We start from the raw sequence: 19,230 nt of genomic DNA, 5'->3' as shown, positions 1-19,230 counted from the left end.
TTTTAAAGAGATCTATCTGCCCAGGAAGTTTCCTGTATAAAATTCGAGCTAGGATCGTTCGTCAGTTTAACCCACCAGACATGGAGATGTGTATACACAGAGCGTAAGTGGCTCCATCTATAGCGCTACTTCCCACCTACACCATTCACAATGGCTACAATTAGTAGGAAGTGACCTGTTAGATTTTCATTAAATATTAAAGTTTTTCTCTTTAAGAAAACATAAGTTTGATTAAAATATGCTACATTTGTCTTGAATAATTCCTACATTAATACTAAATTTTAAATATTTCTTTTTTACACGAATTTAAAAAAACAGGAAATTTATGTTTTTTTTTTAAATTGACGGCTAAATTAGAAGTGTATGTTTGCAGTTTATGATGAACTATAAGAGATAATAAATTTGAAAACTCTAAAAGTTTTGAAAATAATATAAATCCTAAGAAGAATTATAGATTACAACAAATATGTCACATAGTTTCCCGAAAACATACACATTTGAATGTAATTAAAACTATCTGCTCATCTGATCCAAATACATGTTTTTTGCGTGTAAAAATTCCAATTCCTAAATCTTAGCGTCTAGGCTGAAGTTAATGCGATGCCGATTGGTCGAAAAAATGTTGCACCAATCACCATCCGGTGAAACAGAATGCTGTATTTTAGCGTAATCTTGATCTTATTGCTTTCATAATTTTTAATTTTACTAAACTTTGATTGCTAACGCGAGAGTAATAAAATTACTGCTACAAACAGAATTACTGGTCAGGTGGCGTGTAATCTTTATGAAATGCAAGTAACTAATAATTAATAGGTTTTCATTCTCCCTCTATTGTCTAACAGAACGTGTCGCAATTCTCTTTTTAGATCGGAATCCCGAATTAGCACCCAACCAACGTTTTGGAAGCGGGTGATATAAATATAGTATTTGGGTTTGAATTTTTGAAGTAGATATATCACGAAATAATTGTATTTATTTTATCAAGCACATAGTAGTTACAATTTCCGGCTTGGCCGAGAATCAAATGGCTGATGTTTAGAAGGAATGAAATGTCATTGTGTGATGAATCTGAATGTCACCACTTAAAATAAGCCTATATACCCTACATCGCGTAAATTATATAATGACTACACGCATAATTATGTAAAAAAGCCCATATATTTCCCGAGATGACGTGATATACGATGCTGCCTGCATTCGTTCAGACACAGTGCCACGGAGGTATTTCAAAACGTTATTATCTAAGGAAGACATCATATGTAAATTGTTATAAGAAAAATTTTGATAACGGAGCACATTCTAATCTACTACATACAATGTAAAAGCAAACTAGGTATTCCTCATTTTCTAGCAGAGAACGTCCCACATTGCTCCGCGTATTATATAACTGGTGGAGATGCATAAATATGTCACCTAAAAGTTTTCATAATCTTAAATATAATTGTCCCATTCTCAAAAGTACTAAACGATATACTTAGAACGCTTCTTCGCCGTCTGACTATAAAATAAACCGTGTGACCCCATTCTATGGATGTTGCATGTCGCCGCCAATCAAAAAGGTCTATTTGTATAATAAAAACAACTGCTACTAAATTATAGTGATAAATGTCTTAATTGTCTGTCCACTACGAAAAACTTCCCTATAATTATTTTATCCACAGAACGGACAAATGTCAATAGAACTAAATACTATCTGGAATTCGTAGGATACAGTTATTATCTCATTCCACGCGGTCTTCTGATTTGCTCCAGATAATCTCCACTCGTACAATGCATTGTTCGTGAAAAAAAAGTTCAGAACGCATACGTCTTCTTAATTAATTGTTAAATTTTCGGAACGTCCAAAATAAAATTTTCACTCGTGTTTTTAATCAACAAACCAGTCTCAACTCCACCTTTAATAAGAAATAATTTAATTACACATTTTAGAAAAGTATTTACATTATATAAATTTAAATTGAATTTATCCTCATTTTTGAATTTCCCGCTAGAGGGAACTAATCAAATAACAGATGTTGCCAAGTCGCCAAAATTACAAAACCAATGCGAATTACACTGATATTCTATTATATAATTAACATTGATCTCTATTCTATAACATTTAATGCTTTATTCACAAATCAATAAAAAAGTTACTATAAACATGTGTCCAGAAACAGAAATTAAAGAATATACAGGGTGTCTCAGGTTTTAATCGGGAGTAAATAAAATTATTCCTTTTTTTATACAGGGATGACAAGTAAATTTACACTTTGGTCTCTGAAACTAGATATTACAATAGCACTTTAATGCAAGAAGCGCAAAAGTTAATAAAACTTTCCAGGACTGCAGTTTTTATGTTCAATTTAGTGGTGTTACGAACAAATTTACTGATATATACACTGTAAAAAAAATCACTCAATTTTACTCAATAATATATCAATTTTTGTCCGCACACTATTGAGTGAAATGTTCACTCTATTAGTATGAGTGAAACTATTGCAACAGAAATGAGTGAGTTTTACTCCAAACCGAGTTATTGCTAACTACCAATTGAGCAACTTTTGACTCTATTCTGAGTATATAAAACCAATTTACTGACTATTATTGAGTAATTTTTTACTCAGACTTGGTTTTTAATTACCTAAATATTGAATGTAAAAATAAGTTACTCATAAATGATTAATTATTAGGATATACAGTGTTGAAATTAACTCACTTCGCGGGGCCTCCTCCTGTCCTGGCTGAAACCCGCCAGCTGAGACCCGCCGCCGTCGGCTAAGGTGTATACAACCTGATTCTTTTGGCACAACGGGTTTTTTGTTTACTCTGACTCGGAAAATCGCTCCTCAAAGTTTGCCCAACGCCGCCGCTACACCCTGTAGAAATTCGAGTCATACCAGAACCCATACGCCGTAAATAACGCCCCGCAGCAATTTTTACGCCAAATGACAACGCAAGTAATAAAATTTACTAGACTACACATTTCAGTTGTCCGAGAGGAGTCCGTGTATGTACATACATAGATTTTAAATTCTTCTTTATGGAACCGGTGTAAGTAATTTAAAAAATTCATATAACTAATCCGAAGAATTTATAGTGTAAGTTTCGCGCCAAGTTACGACTTTCCTTACACATTGTATCAGTAGACCATGCACACACAAATTTTACCTTGAAATGTACAGCAATACAATACAATTTATTATTTCTAAATATATCACGGGTTCCCTTAATTACATACTTTTCTCCTGAATTGTTTATCGCGAACATGCTAAATATATTATACATTCCTACTAATTTTTCCCGAACCTCTAGAAAATGACTGTAGCGAGAAATAATTTTCGATCTGAACAGAATGTAAAATGAACGTTGCGGAATGGTTCTACGTAGAATCTAGGCAAGTAAAATGTAAATAACATGTTAAAATGAAGTTTATAACTTTTCTAGGCGATATATGTACGATATCTTCAGATAACGTTTTACTATGTGCCATTTAATGCAAGTAGGTTTAAAGGCGTCAGAATATTACGCTATTAATTATTATTAATGTAAATAAAATCGAGAGTTAAATGTTACAAGCCAGACTTTTATCAGCTTCATCATCATCTACGTGCGCCAAACAACTTAATTTTGTCTTTAGAGGAACATAAACACTTAACCTAAAGAATGTTAACCGTTAATATTACTGTGGCGGATAAGTGTACAGACATGGAAAAGTGCACACAGAGATTACACTTAACTTCGAACACTTCAAATATTTATTTAGTGTATGGAAAACAGTAAAATCTAAATTGCTCCGTCGCCCGATCATGCGGTAGATAAGTGCGCACAATGAATACACTAACTTCGTACACTTATCCCTAACGTTTATTTGGTGTAGAGGAAATAGCAACATCTAAATTCCTATAGCGGTCCGGCAATACGGTAGATAAGTGTCGCTTTGCGATATGGACATATTCCCGAAACTAAATTATATTACCGTGGTAGATAAGTGCGCAAGCTTATTGAAAAGAGCACACAGTGAGTACACTTACCTTCGTGCACTTACCCCAAACATTTATTTAGTGTAGAGTAACATCTAAAATACTACGTCGTCTGGTAATACGGTAGATAAGTGTACAAGTCTATGGAAAAGTGCGCACAGTGAGTAAACTTAACTTCGTACACTTATCCCTAACGTTTATTTAGTGTAGAGGAAATAGCAACCCCTAAATTCCTATAACAGCCTGGTAATATGGTAAATAAGTGTACCGGTCTATAGAAAACCGCACATAATCTTAATTTTGTGTGACCGCTTTGCGATATGTACATTTTCATTAGTTTTTTTTCGCGATATGCTAGCAAATATTTCCGAAATTAAATTATATTACCGTGGTAGATAAGTGCGCAAGTTTATTGAAAAGTACACACAGTGAGTACATTTAACTTCGTGCACTTACCCCAAACAATTATTTAGTGTAGAGTAACATTTAAAATATTACGCCGTCTGGTAATACGGTAGATAAGTGTGCAAGTCTATGGAAAAGTGCGCACAGTGAGTAAACTTAACTTCATACACTTATCCCTAACGTTTATTTAGTGTAGAGGAAATAGCAACCCCTAAATTCCTATAACAGCCTGGTAATATGGTAAATAAGTGTATCGGTCTATAGAAAACCGCACATATCTTAATTTTGTGTGACCGCTTTGCGATATGGACATTTTCATTAGTTTTTTTTCGCGATATGCTAGCAAATATTCCCGAAATTAAATTTACCGTGGTAGATAAGTGCGCAAGTTTATTGAAAAGTGCACACAGTGAGTACACTTAACTTCGTGCACTTACCCCAAACATTTATTTAGTGTATAGAAAGCAGTAACGTCTAAATCATTCCCTCGCTCGGTAATGCGGTAGATAGGTGTACCAGCCTATGGAAAAATGCGCACAGTGAGTACACTTAACTTAGTACACTTATCCCAAACGTTTATTTAGTGTACAGGAAATAGTCTAAATTTCTATAACAGCCTAATATGGTAGATAAGTGTACCAGTCTATAGAAAACTGCACATATGCTTAATTTTGTGTTACCGCTTTGCGATATGGACATTTTCATTAGTTTTTTCGCGACAAGTTCGCAAGATTATTGAAAAGTGCACACAGTGATTACACTTTCTTCCTGCACTTACCCCAAACATTTATTTAATCTACGGAAAAGTGCGCAATGTTCACTTAATCTTGTACACTAACCTCACACGTATATGTAACGTAAAGGAAGTGGTAATCTCTAAATTACATAGCCTGGTAATACGGTATTCAATTGAGCCAACCTATGGAACAGTGCACATAGTGAGTACACTAATCTCGTACACTTTCCCCAAATATGTATGTCTTTATAAAAAAATATTTTGCATTGTTTATTTTTAATGTGAAGACTGTTTTAGTTTCGAACTGATTATGATATTAGACGTATTTTCCCCTCCCCACATAACAGATGTACCTATTTATGTATCGTTAAAATAAAGATAGATTAAATGATCGGGAAATGATTTATTAATTATTGTTTTTTTTTTTCTTTCAGCGATTTTGCAAAGGACAACTATTGGTATTGGCCAGATGAAAATCCAGGGAGTAGCTACCTGTCAATATTTATGCATGGATAGCTGTGGATTGCTTTACGGATCGGTAGGTTGTACTTTATTTACGTTACAATTTACAACAGGTTCTGTAGTTCAAGACCGATTGTATTTAGTGAAACAAAATTGATACTTCGGATCAGCGTCGGACGTGATTGGTTCTATTCGGGAAAATATACAGTTACAACAGTATTATCTAATAATTATATAAATTAATTAATTAAAATTGCAATCTATTATGGTTTCTTGTAACTTTCGCGGTGGTCTATTTGGAAAAAAACTAAAGCATATTACAATGTTTTGAAACGCCACTGACAGATATTGCTTTAGCTAAGTATAAACATATTTACGCAGTTTACAGGAATCTCTTTTGCCAGTGAAATAATTAATGGCAGAGTTAATTGTTTCCATTGATAATTAATTATCTCAGTAACATAATAATTGTCATTTTTAATAAATTAATTGATGAAAAAAAAATAACCCCACGCTGGACAAATAAAAGCAGCGCGGGGTTATTAAGTGTAAATCCAGATTTTTATTGTGTATAATCCAAATTTATTTACGTAACACCGTTGTACACTAGACTTAAATTTATCTTTTGACATTTTTTAATAGAAGCATCTAGACCGGGTATTTTTAGTACAGTATTAAAATATACATGCTGTCCCCGAATACATGTTCTACTGTCATCTAAAAAGTACTTTATTGTTAATTCTACTTTCAACGCCTATTGAGATGCATTTTGTAGTAATAACAAATACGGGGTTCTGCTTCTTATAGCCTTGGATTAGATATGCCTTAATAGCATTTGTAATGTACGTTTTGTGTCTATAAAAAATTTACCTACGTTTTCAATTAATCGTTGCTGCAACGTATACAATTTTAATCATGGCACGTTGCAAAATGCACATTATTATACGTCATAAAAAGTCACAGATTCTTTTAAATGGGTGTAAGGTTCGATTCAACTGTAATCTGTTTCAGTGAAAGCGTAAACTTCGAACAAAGATACAGCGGCCACAACGTAAAATTTGTTTTATCCAGCACCAAAGTCTTTACCAGTTTTCTATTACAAAAAATCTTTGACAATCTGTCACTGTGCGGAAAATAAATTCATGAACCAAAGACTAATACTGCATGTATTGTTTTAAATAACAATGTTTTCTTTTACGTTTGCATTCAGTGTCAGTCGCACGAGCATTACTTAACTAATATAGACGCATAAATCGGCAGAAAGCGCCAACATAAATTACAATATGTTAAAGTATAAATAAATTTATTAATAATTTAAGAGCGGTCTCTGTACTGCCTTATGTGGAGCCGCTGTACTTGCGGAACACGCAAAAGTTAACTGTTTCATCTGCTTTACAACAGACGCGTCGATATTAAATTCAAAAGGCGCGATGGACGCCATTAGCAACAAATTCATGTGACTTTCCGGCATTATGCAAAAGTGTTATAAGCCACCGTCATTTACATATAAATATAAGCGGTGTATTTTGTGTTTATGTTAGTTCTATAATCATATTTACAGGAAGGTATAGTCCGTACGATATAATTTAAATAAAATATCGAGTTGTTTTTAACTTGAGCCCATATCATTTCAATCGGATCCAAGCCGCCAATGTCCTTCTACCTCGGGTGTCGAATGCGGTTAATTCCAAGGAAGTGGCGCAGGGGTCTTTTTGGAATTCTGTCTCAACAAATATCGTACGGACTGTAGTTCTGGATTATAAGGTATCGAATTTACTGTTAAAATCTAAACTTCGATTTGCTATACATTATGTATATTATTTTTTGTATTCGAGGTATAGACCACATTTTTTGTGTGCTGGTTTCTTTGTGAAATAAGCAATGGAAAAAATAATTTCATGGAAAATGAAACCAACAAGCGACTTTTGGTGTACCCCCGTATAACCCTTATTATCAATTGTTAAAAAAAATCATATCAACGCTAGTTCACATTGTAATTATTTATCTGTAAAGGTCACGTCAAATAAATACTAATCAATTAAAAATAAGTCAGTAGCGTATTGGCAACTCCCCTCTGTTAAACCAAAGAAGCGAAACCGATTTCGCGATTCAAATTTGCATACGAAAAATAAAAACGCACGAATTTAATCTTCACCTCGCTATAAAACATAAAAAGAGCACGTCGATTCCGACTGAAGTAGCGTTCGATGATGTAAATTTTTATCTGAGATAATTTTCGTATTAATTCATACTTTTTATATTGCGAGATGAGAGATCCGGTGGGCTTTACATTTCAGACATTAGATAAGATTAATCTAATCCCGGTTGTATAATGTTTGCCAAAGGGCACCAAATGTGAGGTCGAAAAACTTCGTATGTGGGGGCCTTAAGCCTTTGCATTATGAATATTTAAAATCGCTCTGAAATAGCAGATGAAGCTACGGGACGGACAGTGCACTTGAATAAAATGTCTAAAAGTCGAGCACTTTCTCCTCTGGCCAGTAATAATCTCCACAGTAAAGAGTTTATTAACCGAATCGGAATTAAAGGAAACTCGGATGAGTTTACCGCTGAACGCTGTTCCGTGGAATAAATCAATAAATAAGAAAAATCAATTAAGTGTATTACTAAGGCTGCTGTAACAGGCATTTTCTTCGATTTACAGTTTTATTTCTTGGCCTGAGAAACACTATAAATACGCCATGAGAACATCTTCACGCTGCATAAATTGGTTGTACCAACAGCAGCACATGTCCATTTAAAATTTAAATCATTCAAGCGGGGAATATCCCATATTTACGCAGTGCTTTTGAAACGGTAATTAATCCTCGACCAAAGGTAGCGAAAGTGTGTCAGAGAATATATTCCATCTATCTATAACAAAAATATCAATATTTCCCCTTCATAATTACAAGCAAATGGATTGCCTTCCAAGAATTTCCTAAATAGCTCAAAAAGGTGACAACCAATTAGCGAAGAGAAGTCTAGAATACGCGGAGCAAGAGGCAGTACTTCCCAGCCATAGCAAGAACCACATTGTGACAATTGTGCACTATTTCTTGTCTTCCAGGAAATTGGTAAAATGATTCCCTGAATATACTTCGTTAAGTGGTTGTGTTTTATCATCATCATCATTATTATCATCACCAACGTCATCATCACCAACATCATCATCCCCATCGTCAACACCAACAGCAAAGACTGCGAAAGGCAACACTCAAAGACTGTTAGTGACAGTCTTCTACAAACTCTCTTTCACATCAGTCATGAATCTCAGTCACTTTTAACGTTAATTGAAAACAAATTTGTTGTTGACTCATTAGTTGACAAAACTGACAATATCGACATAATCAAGTTGTAATTGTTTGTGGCATCGGTTAACATTCAGTTGTGGGGAAATTGAGACGTCTATTTAATTCTGGTAATGTGAGGAAGGCATAATAAATTGAAACTTAAAACCACCAAGCCTATGTCTGAACGTGGTAACTGACAAGTTCTCCAATAGTTTAACTTTTGCTTTCGCAGTTATTCGTGCGGATTAGATCGGCTGATAGAAATGTTATAGAAATAATATACTTCATCTTTCTGTAACAAAAAATATCCATAGCCAATTTAAGCGAAATCAAGGGTATTTGCAGCAAGACGCAGTACTTCTTAGTCACAGTAAGAAGCGCACTCACTCACAAGTGGTACTAACTATTTCTTGTCTTCAATCATCATTATCTTCATCTTCATCATCATCATTGTAACATGAGGCGTTATTTCTTCATTTATCTATCTACCGTTATGACTGACCAGCATCATTACGATATTAATTTGCAAAATAGTTTACTATTAACGTCTCGAAAGAGAGTTTATAATTATCATTACACTTTAATTAATACGTGGGAACCTAGAAATGTTGTACGTCCAGAGAATGAATACCATACACTTAACGTATGTCGCTCATGTACAAGGTAATCCAGTGGTTGGTTGTATAGGGTGACACTTAAGTTGGAAGAACAAGAAAACACCAAAACTTTCCAGGAAGGGTTTTAATAACAATAAAACCAAAACAAACAAACAAAATAACAGCGTACCGAGATTGAGGGAATCCGCGATCCATAGTAAAATTTGGAATGACTTTATCCATTATTAAATTAACCCCTTGCCTCTAAACTAAGGAGACTGCTCAATGTGGAACCCCAGGAAAAACTACCTTCCTTTCGAGATCTCTCCTAAATTCGACACCTCGCTTCGACACGCCATTTCTTGGGTCCAGATGTTTCAGTTCATATCTTACTGGCGGGAACCTTGAATATCGGGACGCTTTGGTATAACTATACCATGATACTAGTTATCTAATTAACTGGACTTACATTTATATAAATAATTCTGTGTCTAATTGAACTTACAAGTAACCCTAGCCTTCCTCTAGTGACTCCGTGTAGCAATACGGGACGGATTAGTCAATCTCACTTATCAAACTATTATAGCTTGGAAAATCCGCCTAAAAAACCAGCTATTTGATATATCTTTATTTTCCAATTATTGTCAATTTAACAACTTATTTAAATATATTGGAATTCCTACGTGTTCATTCGAATGCATTTCGCGCGTTATTAGAAATATTGATTTTTCTATTTATACCAGATGCTCAACAAATGGTCCCGATGGTCTAAGTGAACTTGTTAAAAATACTGCTAAATTTCGTGGGGCCTTCCCCGAAGGACGGTTTTGTGGCGACGCTAAACCTACTTCAAAACTCTTAACTTTTCGATAAAATTAGTGTTGACTGAAATATTTTACTTTTTGGCCCATCCGTTTCGAGAATTAACAAATAAACTACCACGCGTCACGGCTTTTGTTACATCATCATCACCATCATCATCATTATCATCACCTTCATCACCAATATCATGTCATTGACCCCGTATGGTCATCGTCGACATCGTCATCATCAACATCGTCATCACCATCTCCATCGCCATCTCGATCACCAGCAACAAAAACTGCGAAAGACAACAAACTCTCCATCTATGATGAATCTCAGTCACTTTTAATCTTAATTGAAGACAAATCTGTCGTATAGTGGAATTTAACACATTGTTGGAGTCATCAGTTGACAAACTTGGCAATATCGAAATAATCAAGTTGTAACGCAGTTGTGGGAAAATTGAGACGTACATCTTTATTTAATTCCGGTAATACGAGGAAGGCTAAATAAATTGAAACTTAAAACCACCAAGCCGGTGTTTGAACGTGACATGTTCTGACATGTTCTCCAATAGTTTAACTTTTGCTTTCGCAGTTATTCATGCGGATTAGATCATTTCTTTCGGGTGGCGGTTTATGTTTTAGCGTTAGGCCCATTAATTGCACAAAACGCCGAGCCGGCAACTTTACTAATTCCGTGTGACCAAAGACATTACGTTTACTTGGTTTTTGTTCACGGAATTACATTCGGTGCGGTTTACAAATATTGAATTCCCGTGAAATCGCCGAATCGACGTTGCCGAAACGTTTCCGCAAGCTTTCTAACAAGATGATGGTCTTAATTAAAATTCACTCGAGAAATTTCTTCCCGTATCTCGGATAGGTCTTCGTTTACGTTAGAAAACCGAACCAGTTAATCCAAATTAAATTTTGGCTTAGCGGTTGAATTTAACGCAGTGAATATAGACACTACACACATAAAACTCATTGCATAAACTCGTAATTTTGTCTGGGGACCCCAAATACTTATTTTTACGCGCAAAGTTTATTTTCAACGGAGCTGCGACATTGACATCCGGCTAACGATAATTTTTCCGACTTTCCTTGTCAATTAAAAGAAAAACCAGATATAAATTAACGACTTGTGTACGTCTGTCACACAAAGAGTGATAATAGAAATTATGACACATGTCAGTTTTCTTTCGTTTTTTTTTTTGTAGATAATTTGAATCGATTCTTTTAAATAAAGCGACGGATTGTTGGTGCGAGAGCGAAATTGCAAATAAATGATTAGTGCGCCATTTTAACAAGAGATTTGTTGTAAGTTTATCTATATTTAGAGGCAGAACTAGAAACTAAGAATACCGCAGACATGCACTGGAATGTATTATGTAATTTCAAATTTTAACGTTTTATTTTAAATCCTGAGCTACAAGCAAAACGTCAAGCATTGAAATTAGAGGCATTTGTTTTAAACATTTTAAGAAAATTCGCAAGTTATTTTTAATCCATTGTTTCCTGCACATATTTGGTTCGCATATCGTTCAGCATCAGTATGCCCCAATTTGCATATTTACATAAATTAAAGCTAATTATAGAATTTATTAAACTCGCACATGTCCTACTAATTCACTACCTGTTATACACTGGGCACAGAAATTAGGGGATATTAAAAAAATCCCAAAATTTTGGCTGATTTTCAAAGAGACTTGGAGAGAAATGGTCTAGAGAGAATAAAAAAACTGTTATTGAAGCTTCAAGTGTCTAGTTTTCAGATCTGCAGTTTAAAATTTTTTAGCGGTAGCAGTTTTTGAGTAATCATAAGAAAATCAACGGGAAAAAAAATTTGTAAATTTTTGCTTTTTTTTAAAATGCCTATGGACTTCAAAACATTTTTTTGTAATTTCATCATAAAGCTCTTTTAGATAATTTAATTCTCTTCAGTTTGAGCGGTTCCGGATTCTTGTGCGATTATTTGTCGCTGAATTATCGCCGATCAAAGCAGGAAAATCTTTTTTGACTTTGGCAATCAATTACTCGGGAAATGGTCGTACAGAAAATCCAAGCAGGGTTTTGGAAACTGCAAAGTATTCTGTACAAGTTGTAATTATGGATTTTTTTATACAAAGTGGAAATGTTGGTTAGAATAAAGGTAAAAAATTGCATAATTAGGGATATTTAATTTTAGAAATAATAAATAAACTAATAGGCCAGCGGTTCACCCCTATAAAAAGGCATGAACCGACTAAATTTTGAAAACAAAAACCTACAGCATGAAACTTTTTTTATTTCATAGTGTATTTTTCTGATAATTTACATATTTTTTTTATATTTCTCGGCGTGGTCAGTCAATTGTTATAAACAAAAAAGTTGTAAAAAAAAATTACTCGCCGAATGGCATTGAAGTTTTTTTTATTGTTTTTTATTGTAAAATGGACCATAATAAACGCTTTTTGTTCTTTGACAAAAATTCGAAAAATGCTTCGTTTCCGAAATATTTACAATTTAATGTGAAAAAAGTGACGAAATTGACAAACTTTCGGAACTTCTTCCTCAAAAACTACTGAACAGATTTTAATTCTAAAATAAGCATAATAATCGGCAGATTTTCTACTTTAAGATATATTTTTTTGGTATGGGTCAATCATTTTATTGAAGGTCTAAAGCGAGTAAAAANCTTAGTGCCCGGAATGTTTAAATTTGTCGTTTTTGCTGAAAATCGATGTAATAAGTAATTTTTCACTTTTTATTAATTTTTTTAAGTTAAAAATGTTTTTTTTGGAATAATTCATATTTTCTTTATCAAAAAACGTTCATGATTCTAAAAAAAATATATATTTTTTTAACATATCCCCAAGCTTCACAAACGTCAAAAAAATAGGCTAATTTGACGTTTGTGGATATGTTAAAAAAAATTTGAAAAAAATAATTTTTGAAAAAAATTTTGGCTAAAAAAACATTTTTAAGCAATAATTCATATAGCATTTTCTTAATAAAAGAGCGTTCATGATTCTAAATACAAATGAAAAAAAATTTTTTTTCGAAAATATTTTTGAATAATTCATATTTTCTTCATCAAAAATCGTTCATGATTCTAAAATAAATATATATTTTTTAACATATCCCCAAGCTTCACAAACGTCAAAAAAATAGGCTGATTTGACGTTTGTGGATGTTGAAAAAAAATTTGAAAAGAATATTTGAAAAAAAAAATTTTTTTCAATTGTTTTTAGAATCATGAACGTTTTTTATGAAGAAAATATGAATTATTGCTAAAAAATGTTTTTTAGCTATAATTTTTTTTTCAAATATTATTTTTTCAAAATTTTTCTTAACATATCCACAAACGTCAGAACATTTATTTTGACGTTTCTGAAGCTTGGGGATATGTTAAAAAATATATATATTTTTTAGAATCATGAACGTTTTTTGATAAAGAAAATATGGACTATTACTAAAATAACATTTTTAACTTAAAAAATGAATAAAAAGTTAAAAATTACTTATTACATTGATTTTCAGCAAAACGACAAAAAACATTCCGGGTACTAGGAAAAAAAATCGCAGCGTTTTGAAATTATCAGGGTTTCTTTAGGACACTTTAAAGTTGAAAAGTTACTGTCCATATCCTTTGTTTATTCATTATTTGCAAAGTTATGCCAAGTTATTCAAATATCCCTAATTATGCAATTTTTTACCTTTTTTCTAACCAACATTTTCACGTTGAAAAAAATTTTGTTTATCAAAAACCCATAATTACGACTTGTAGATAATACTTTACAGTTTCCAAAACCCTGCTTGGATATTATGTACGACCATTAATTCCCGAGTAATTGATTGCCAAAGTCAAAAATTTTTTGAAGCCCATAGGCCTTTTTTAAAAAAGCAAAAATTTACCTTTTTTCAGTTGATTATGATTACTCAAAAACTGCTGAAGCTAATAAATTTTAAACTGCATGAAAACTGGACACCTGAAGCTTCAATTTCCTTTTTTTTTTATTCTCTCTACGACCATTTCCCTCCAAGTTACAACTCTTTCAAAACCACAAAATTTTGAGATTTTTTTAATATCCCTTAATTTCTGTGCCTAGCGTATTATGAATTATATGTAATCTGATGCTGGTCTATGTAGGCGTGTACACAATACCAATAAATTATTTAATTATCTTCTCTAAATAATTACGATCGTATTATATTCAACCCACGTAAACATCTTTATCAAACGTAAGAATAAAATTTCACCGAACTTTCGATATAAGTGTTTAATTTAAACACATCACAACGATTGTTTTTTTCGAAAACGCTAAGCGTAGTTTGATTAGCCCTGCGTGACGGGTAATGTAACGCTCAAAAATAAATCTTGTTACCATTGCAGTCAATCGAATTGACAAGAGATTAATGCGTTAGGAATACACAATGTTATCATTTGATTAAAGTACTTCAAAGTTGGCTTTTCTAATATTCATATTCATTGTCATGATATTTACTTCGGATGACACTAGGCAGGGGGTCGGCAACTACTCCTGTGGCCATGTCTATAACTTCATTTATGACGCATTGTCTTTTACATAAAAAATTTTTAGTAAGGGTTAGAATATTGTTAAATATTAGTCCAGGTGTTTGCTCACAAATAACGATTTTATCTACCCGTATCTTATTTCGTTTCGATCCCCATCGAGATGTACAGAAATGCCACTTACGAAACACTAAAACTGCGAGAAATTCGAAAGATAAGAAAATAATGCACTTACTGCTTTATGAAGACACATTTCCTGTTAGGTCAAGGTTTCTAAGACAGCAATCAAGGTCCTCGGCGGAATATACAGGTCACCACTATCACGTTTAGTCCGTCATCTGAAAATAAGTAAAATATAAGCTTTGTTCACCGGATAAGGAATAAAACATTCGCGGATCTTTCAGATGTTATCTGTAGATGTTGCTTGCAAGTAACAACTGAATTTGTAAGGGCTCCGGTGCTAAATATATTACGAGGGGCATGTAACTAACCAAGTACACGACATTGTCTTCGTTGGGAAATTTTATGTACCACAAGAATGTTTTAAGAAAAATTGCAAACATGTCTTTACGGAAACACAACGTGTCACTAATTAAAAGAAGTATGTAACTGTTTTTCGTATTAATTTATTTTACTCTGCATCAAAAGTCAAGGCAGTAAATATGAATGTGCGTGTTTATACTTTTATACATATTAATATCGATAAAAAGTCGTTTTTATAACACAACCACTAGCGGCAAAGTTGAGGTCGGAAATTTGTTGCCCTTATATAGCACAAAATACTTTTAAAACTATCCGAAAAATCCATTGTTATCGGCCGAAACCTTAAATTTATCTTAACACTTGTTACGACAAAATAACTTATAATCGTATTATGGACTTGACATTTTTACTTTAATCACAATCGACGGGTAAAGTGTAATCGTAAAATCAAAGCGCTAATTATTAATTAAAATCTCTGAAACTACGAATTAAAAACGCTGTTTTAATATTCGTTTGTTCTCGGAAATTACGAATTAAAAGTGTTGATTGAATATTTATTTAGCTTACTTTTAATTCCTTCTGAAGTCACAAATTAAAAATGCGCCATATTTATTTAACTTCGTCTTAATCACTTTACTATGCGAAAATAGGTGTTAAAAGTGTTGTTTTAATATTTATTTAACTTACTTTTAATTCTTGGTTGATCAAAAGTGACATTACACTTTCTGAAACTGTGGATTAGAAAAACTATTTTAATATTTACTTCTTTAATCCTTTGGGGATTAAAAGTGACATTTTGCGAAACAACAAATTATAGACGAGCGGTCCACCCCTAAAAAGACGCTTAGAAAATCAAGGTCACCGACCACGAGGAGGGGCCAGGATGAAACCTTTTGTAATCGATGCATCGAGTTATTGCGAACAAAAAACCTAAGTAACATTTTTGTGTCTGAGTGGCAGGTAATTTGTTATTAACAAAAAAGATGCAAAATAAAAATATTGCAAAAACGCTCTGCAAACAATTTTTAAGGTAAACTGGGCAAAAATAAACACTTTTTGTCTCTCGAGTCTCGAGGATCATTTTGGGCTTTTGAACGTTCCGAAAGCTTTGGTAGGAGCTGAGATATGAATTATTATTAAAGTTGGCAACTTTTAGCCATTGTTCGACCTTAAATCGCCCCTAGCTCGAAAAGGAAGCGTTTTACGAAAAAATGTCAAGAGACAAAAAGTGTTTATTTTTGCCCAGTTTACCTTAAAAATTGTTTGCAGAGCGTTTTTTGCAATATTTTTATTTTGCAACTTTTTTGTTAATAACAAATTACCTCGGACACAAAAATGTTACTTAGGTTTTTTGTTCGCAATAACTCAATGCATCGATTACAAGAGGTTTCATCCTGGCCCCTCCTCGGGATCGATGACCTTGATTTTCTAAGCATCTTTTTAGGGATGGACCGCTCGTCTATTAAGCATTGTTTTAATATCTATTTCTTACTTTAAATCCTTTTACGGTCTCTTAATTTTCGTCTGACCATATTATTTTTTTTCTCCAAAATTTTGGACGAACCCCATATAACCGTTTTCCCAAGCGTGATCGCAAATTTTTTATTTTTCAAAATCTCGGTTTTTAATGCAGTCTTTGTACTCGTCTATTCCAATATTAACAAGTTGAAAGGTTTGCTCATTTCGTTCTATTTAATTTATATTTCGAATAATAAAGGAATAAACTTTTATTGTACAGGGTGTCTCAAACTCGAGAGCATGGGCCTACTGTGAGGTTAGAAAAAATTTAAATAAAATTTGGGACACGTGTTGTTAAATGGGATGAGGTAAGCTCCATTTTCAATTGAAAGTATTATCTTTGGATTTTGACAGAAACAACTAATGACGTCAGCAATTATATTTTTTGAAAATTGAAAATGGAGTTCACCTCATCCCATTTAACATCGCGTATCCAAAATTTTATTTAAATTTTTTGTATCCTCACAGTAGGTCCATACTATCGAATTTGAGACAGCCTGTACATATAATTTCCCTTTGTTGGCTGCCTTCCAATATTTTTAAAAACTTTCAGCAAAAAAGAGTTCAAAAATTTGCATGTAATTAAGACATGCCTTTATAACGAGCGTTCAAATAAAAACGTGGTCGAAGTTGGCTCTGACACATTGGACGTAGGGCGTAGCTTATAGCGACCAACATAACCTCATTTCTCAACGAGCTGTATAGCAGTTGTCAGTTTCAATAACAAAGCGGCGATACAGCGCTTTGACAGATGACGTTTAAGTTCATTTGCTATACGCTACGCCCTACGTCCAAATTTTCAGAACCAACTTGACCACGTTTTTATTTGAACGCTCGTTATTAATCAAGCACTTTTTAGCTTTCGAATGTCGAGATTTACAACTTTTAATTTAAACACTCATACCGAACGATCCCCTAATTTTTATCTCACTTTTTCTAACGCGCTTCGGAACACACAGAAGGCAAATAATTTAGTTTTATTAATGCCATTCCCTCTAAAACAGCCTTTCCACCTGATTTACATTTATGTCGCTTAAAGTTCAGGTCAGCTTTTGTTCCTACAGACGGTTTTCTTCAGGGTGGGTGCGGTTTTATAATAGGCGGTTCGCAGACCACTGCTGTTTCTTTTATCTGATTAAAATATTAAATAATTAGCCCCGGGTACGTAATACGATCTCTGCCCTCCAATTCATTGTTACTAAAAAAAATTACCCCTTTAGGAACTCAGTTCCAGCAACTGAAGATCGAGATTGCCTCACAGAAATGCAGTGATGGTACTTTTGTAAAAAAAAAAAGTGAAAGATAAATATTGACAGATTTATGTCCGGTAATTACATTAAAATACGGTATTGTGACACTTTGTCTAATATTTTTAAAATAGACATAATTTTTAATTAGCTATTAAGCAGGTAATAAATAAATCCCGGCTACTTAAATCAAAATTAAGTTTTTTGAATTCGTTAAATACGATGGCTGTGCTAAAATAATTAAAGACTAATCCTCCTATGAACAGAATAAAAAAGGGGAACCTGTTAAGGCCATTAAAACGGGTTATTTAAAAAATAAAAAGTTATTTATTGATTTACGAGCTGTTAAACATTCATTGGGACGCCTGTAATAGGTGAAAATTACAGATAATTACGTTGTTAGTTCCCCTGCTTCAGGTTCGATGTATTTATTACTAGTCTAAAAACTGTAACTAGCGTTATGCGGTGGATGTTTTATAGGACTTTGCATAGATTCTTTGCAATCAGCATATCTACAGGGTGGCCAATCCCGACACTTCAAAAACTTCCCCTGTTTCCTGAAATCGCAAACAAAACCGAATATATTCTTCACTTTTCAAATCTGCATAAAATATTCTTTAAAATTATATATCGTGTTATTTATGCCAAGAACTTGTGTTATTTTTTTGAGTGTCACGCATTTTTTTTAAGATTACTTCTATTTTTAAATTTTATCTTTCGTTTTCGTTTATACATACGCAAAGCAATATATCCTTGATGTCCATACAGCATAGTTTGAACTAAATAAAATTTCTACACTTAAATGAATGTTTTCTTGAAGGAACACATTTTACTTAGTTTAAGATTATGGTATACTAAGAATATACAGGGTGGTCCGAATTTTATGCAGGTAACTTCGAGGGCAGATAGATCTCTTTAAAATAATATGTGTTTGCCTTATAAACATAGGTCTGGAACAGCACCGTTTTAGAGATACAGGGTGTTGAAGTTGTCAAAAAAAATTGATTTTTTGTTTATATCGCACACTACCTCACAGGTGGTGTAGAAAGGAGTGTAAATAATTTTGTTGATGTGCTTACAAATTGCACTTACTTTTAAACATAAACAAATATTCTTGTAATATTATCGTTAGAAGTGTCTGCCACAAGGGGATTGTATTGGTATGAATAACTTGAGAACGGCGAATCTTAGGGAAAAAATTAAAGT

At 33.2% G+C, this 19,230-nt stretch overlaps 1 protein-coding gene across 1 annotated transcript in view; it reads left to right on the top strand.

Annotated features, from left to right (window-relative positions):
* The window catches only part of LOC108910994, a 136,010-nt gene that overhangs the window by 108,791 nt on the left and 7,989 nt on the right, over positions 1 to 19,230 (top strand). The window contains exon 2 of the mRNA XM_018715802.1: positions 5,538 to 5,641. Within this exon, the coding sequence (XP_018571318.1) occupies positions 5,538 to 5,641 (104 nt within the window). The remainder of the gene's footprint in view (positions 1 to 5,537; positions 5,642 to 19,230) is intronic.

This window comes from Anoplophora glabripennis, unplaced genomic scaffold (assembly GCF_000390285.2).
Source record: "Anoplophora glabripennis isolate ALB-LARVAE unplaced genomic scaffold, Agla_2.0 scaffold182, whole genome shotgun sequence".
Classification (NCBI taxonomy): domain Eukaryota; kingdom Metazoa; phylum Arthropoda; class Insecta; order Coleoptera; family Cerambycidae; genus Anoplophora; species Anoplophora glabripennis.
Note: the sequence above shows the minus strand (reverse complement) of the source record. Positions and strands in the feature narration are given on the sequence as shown.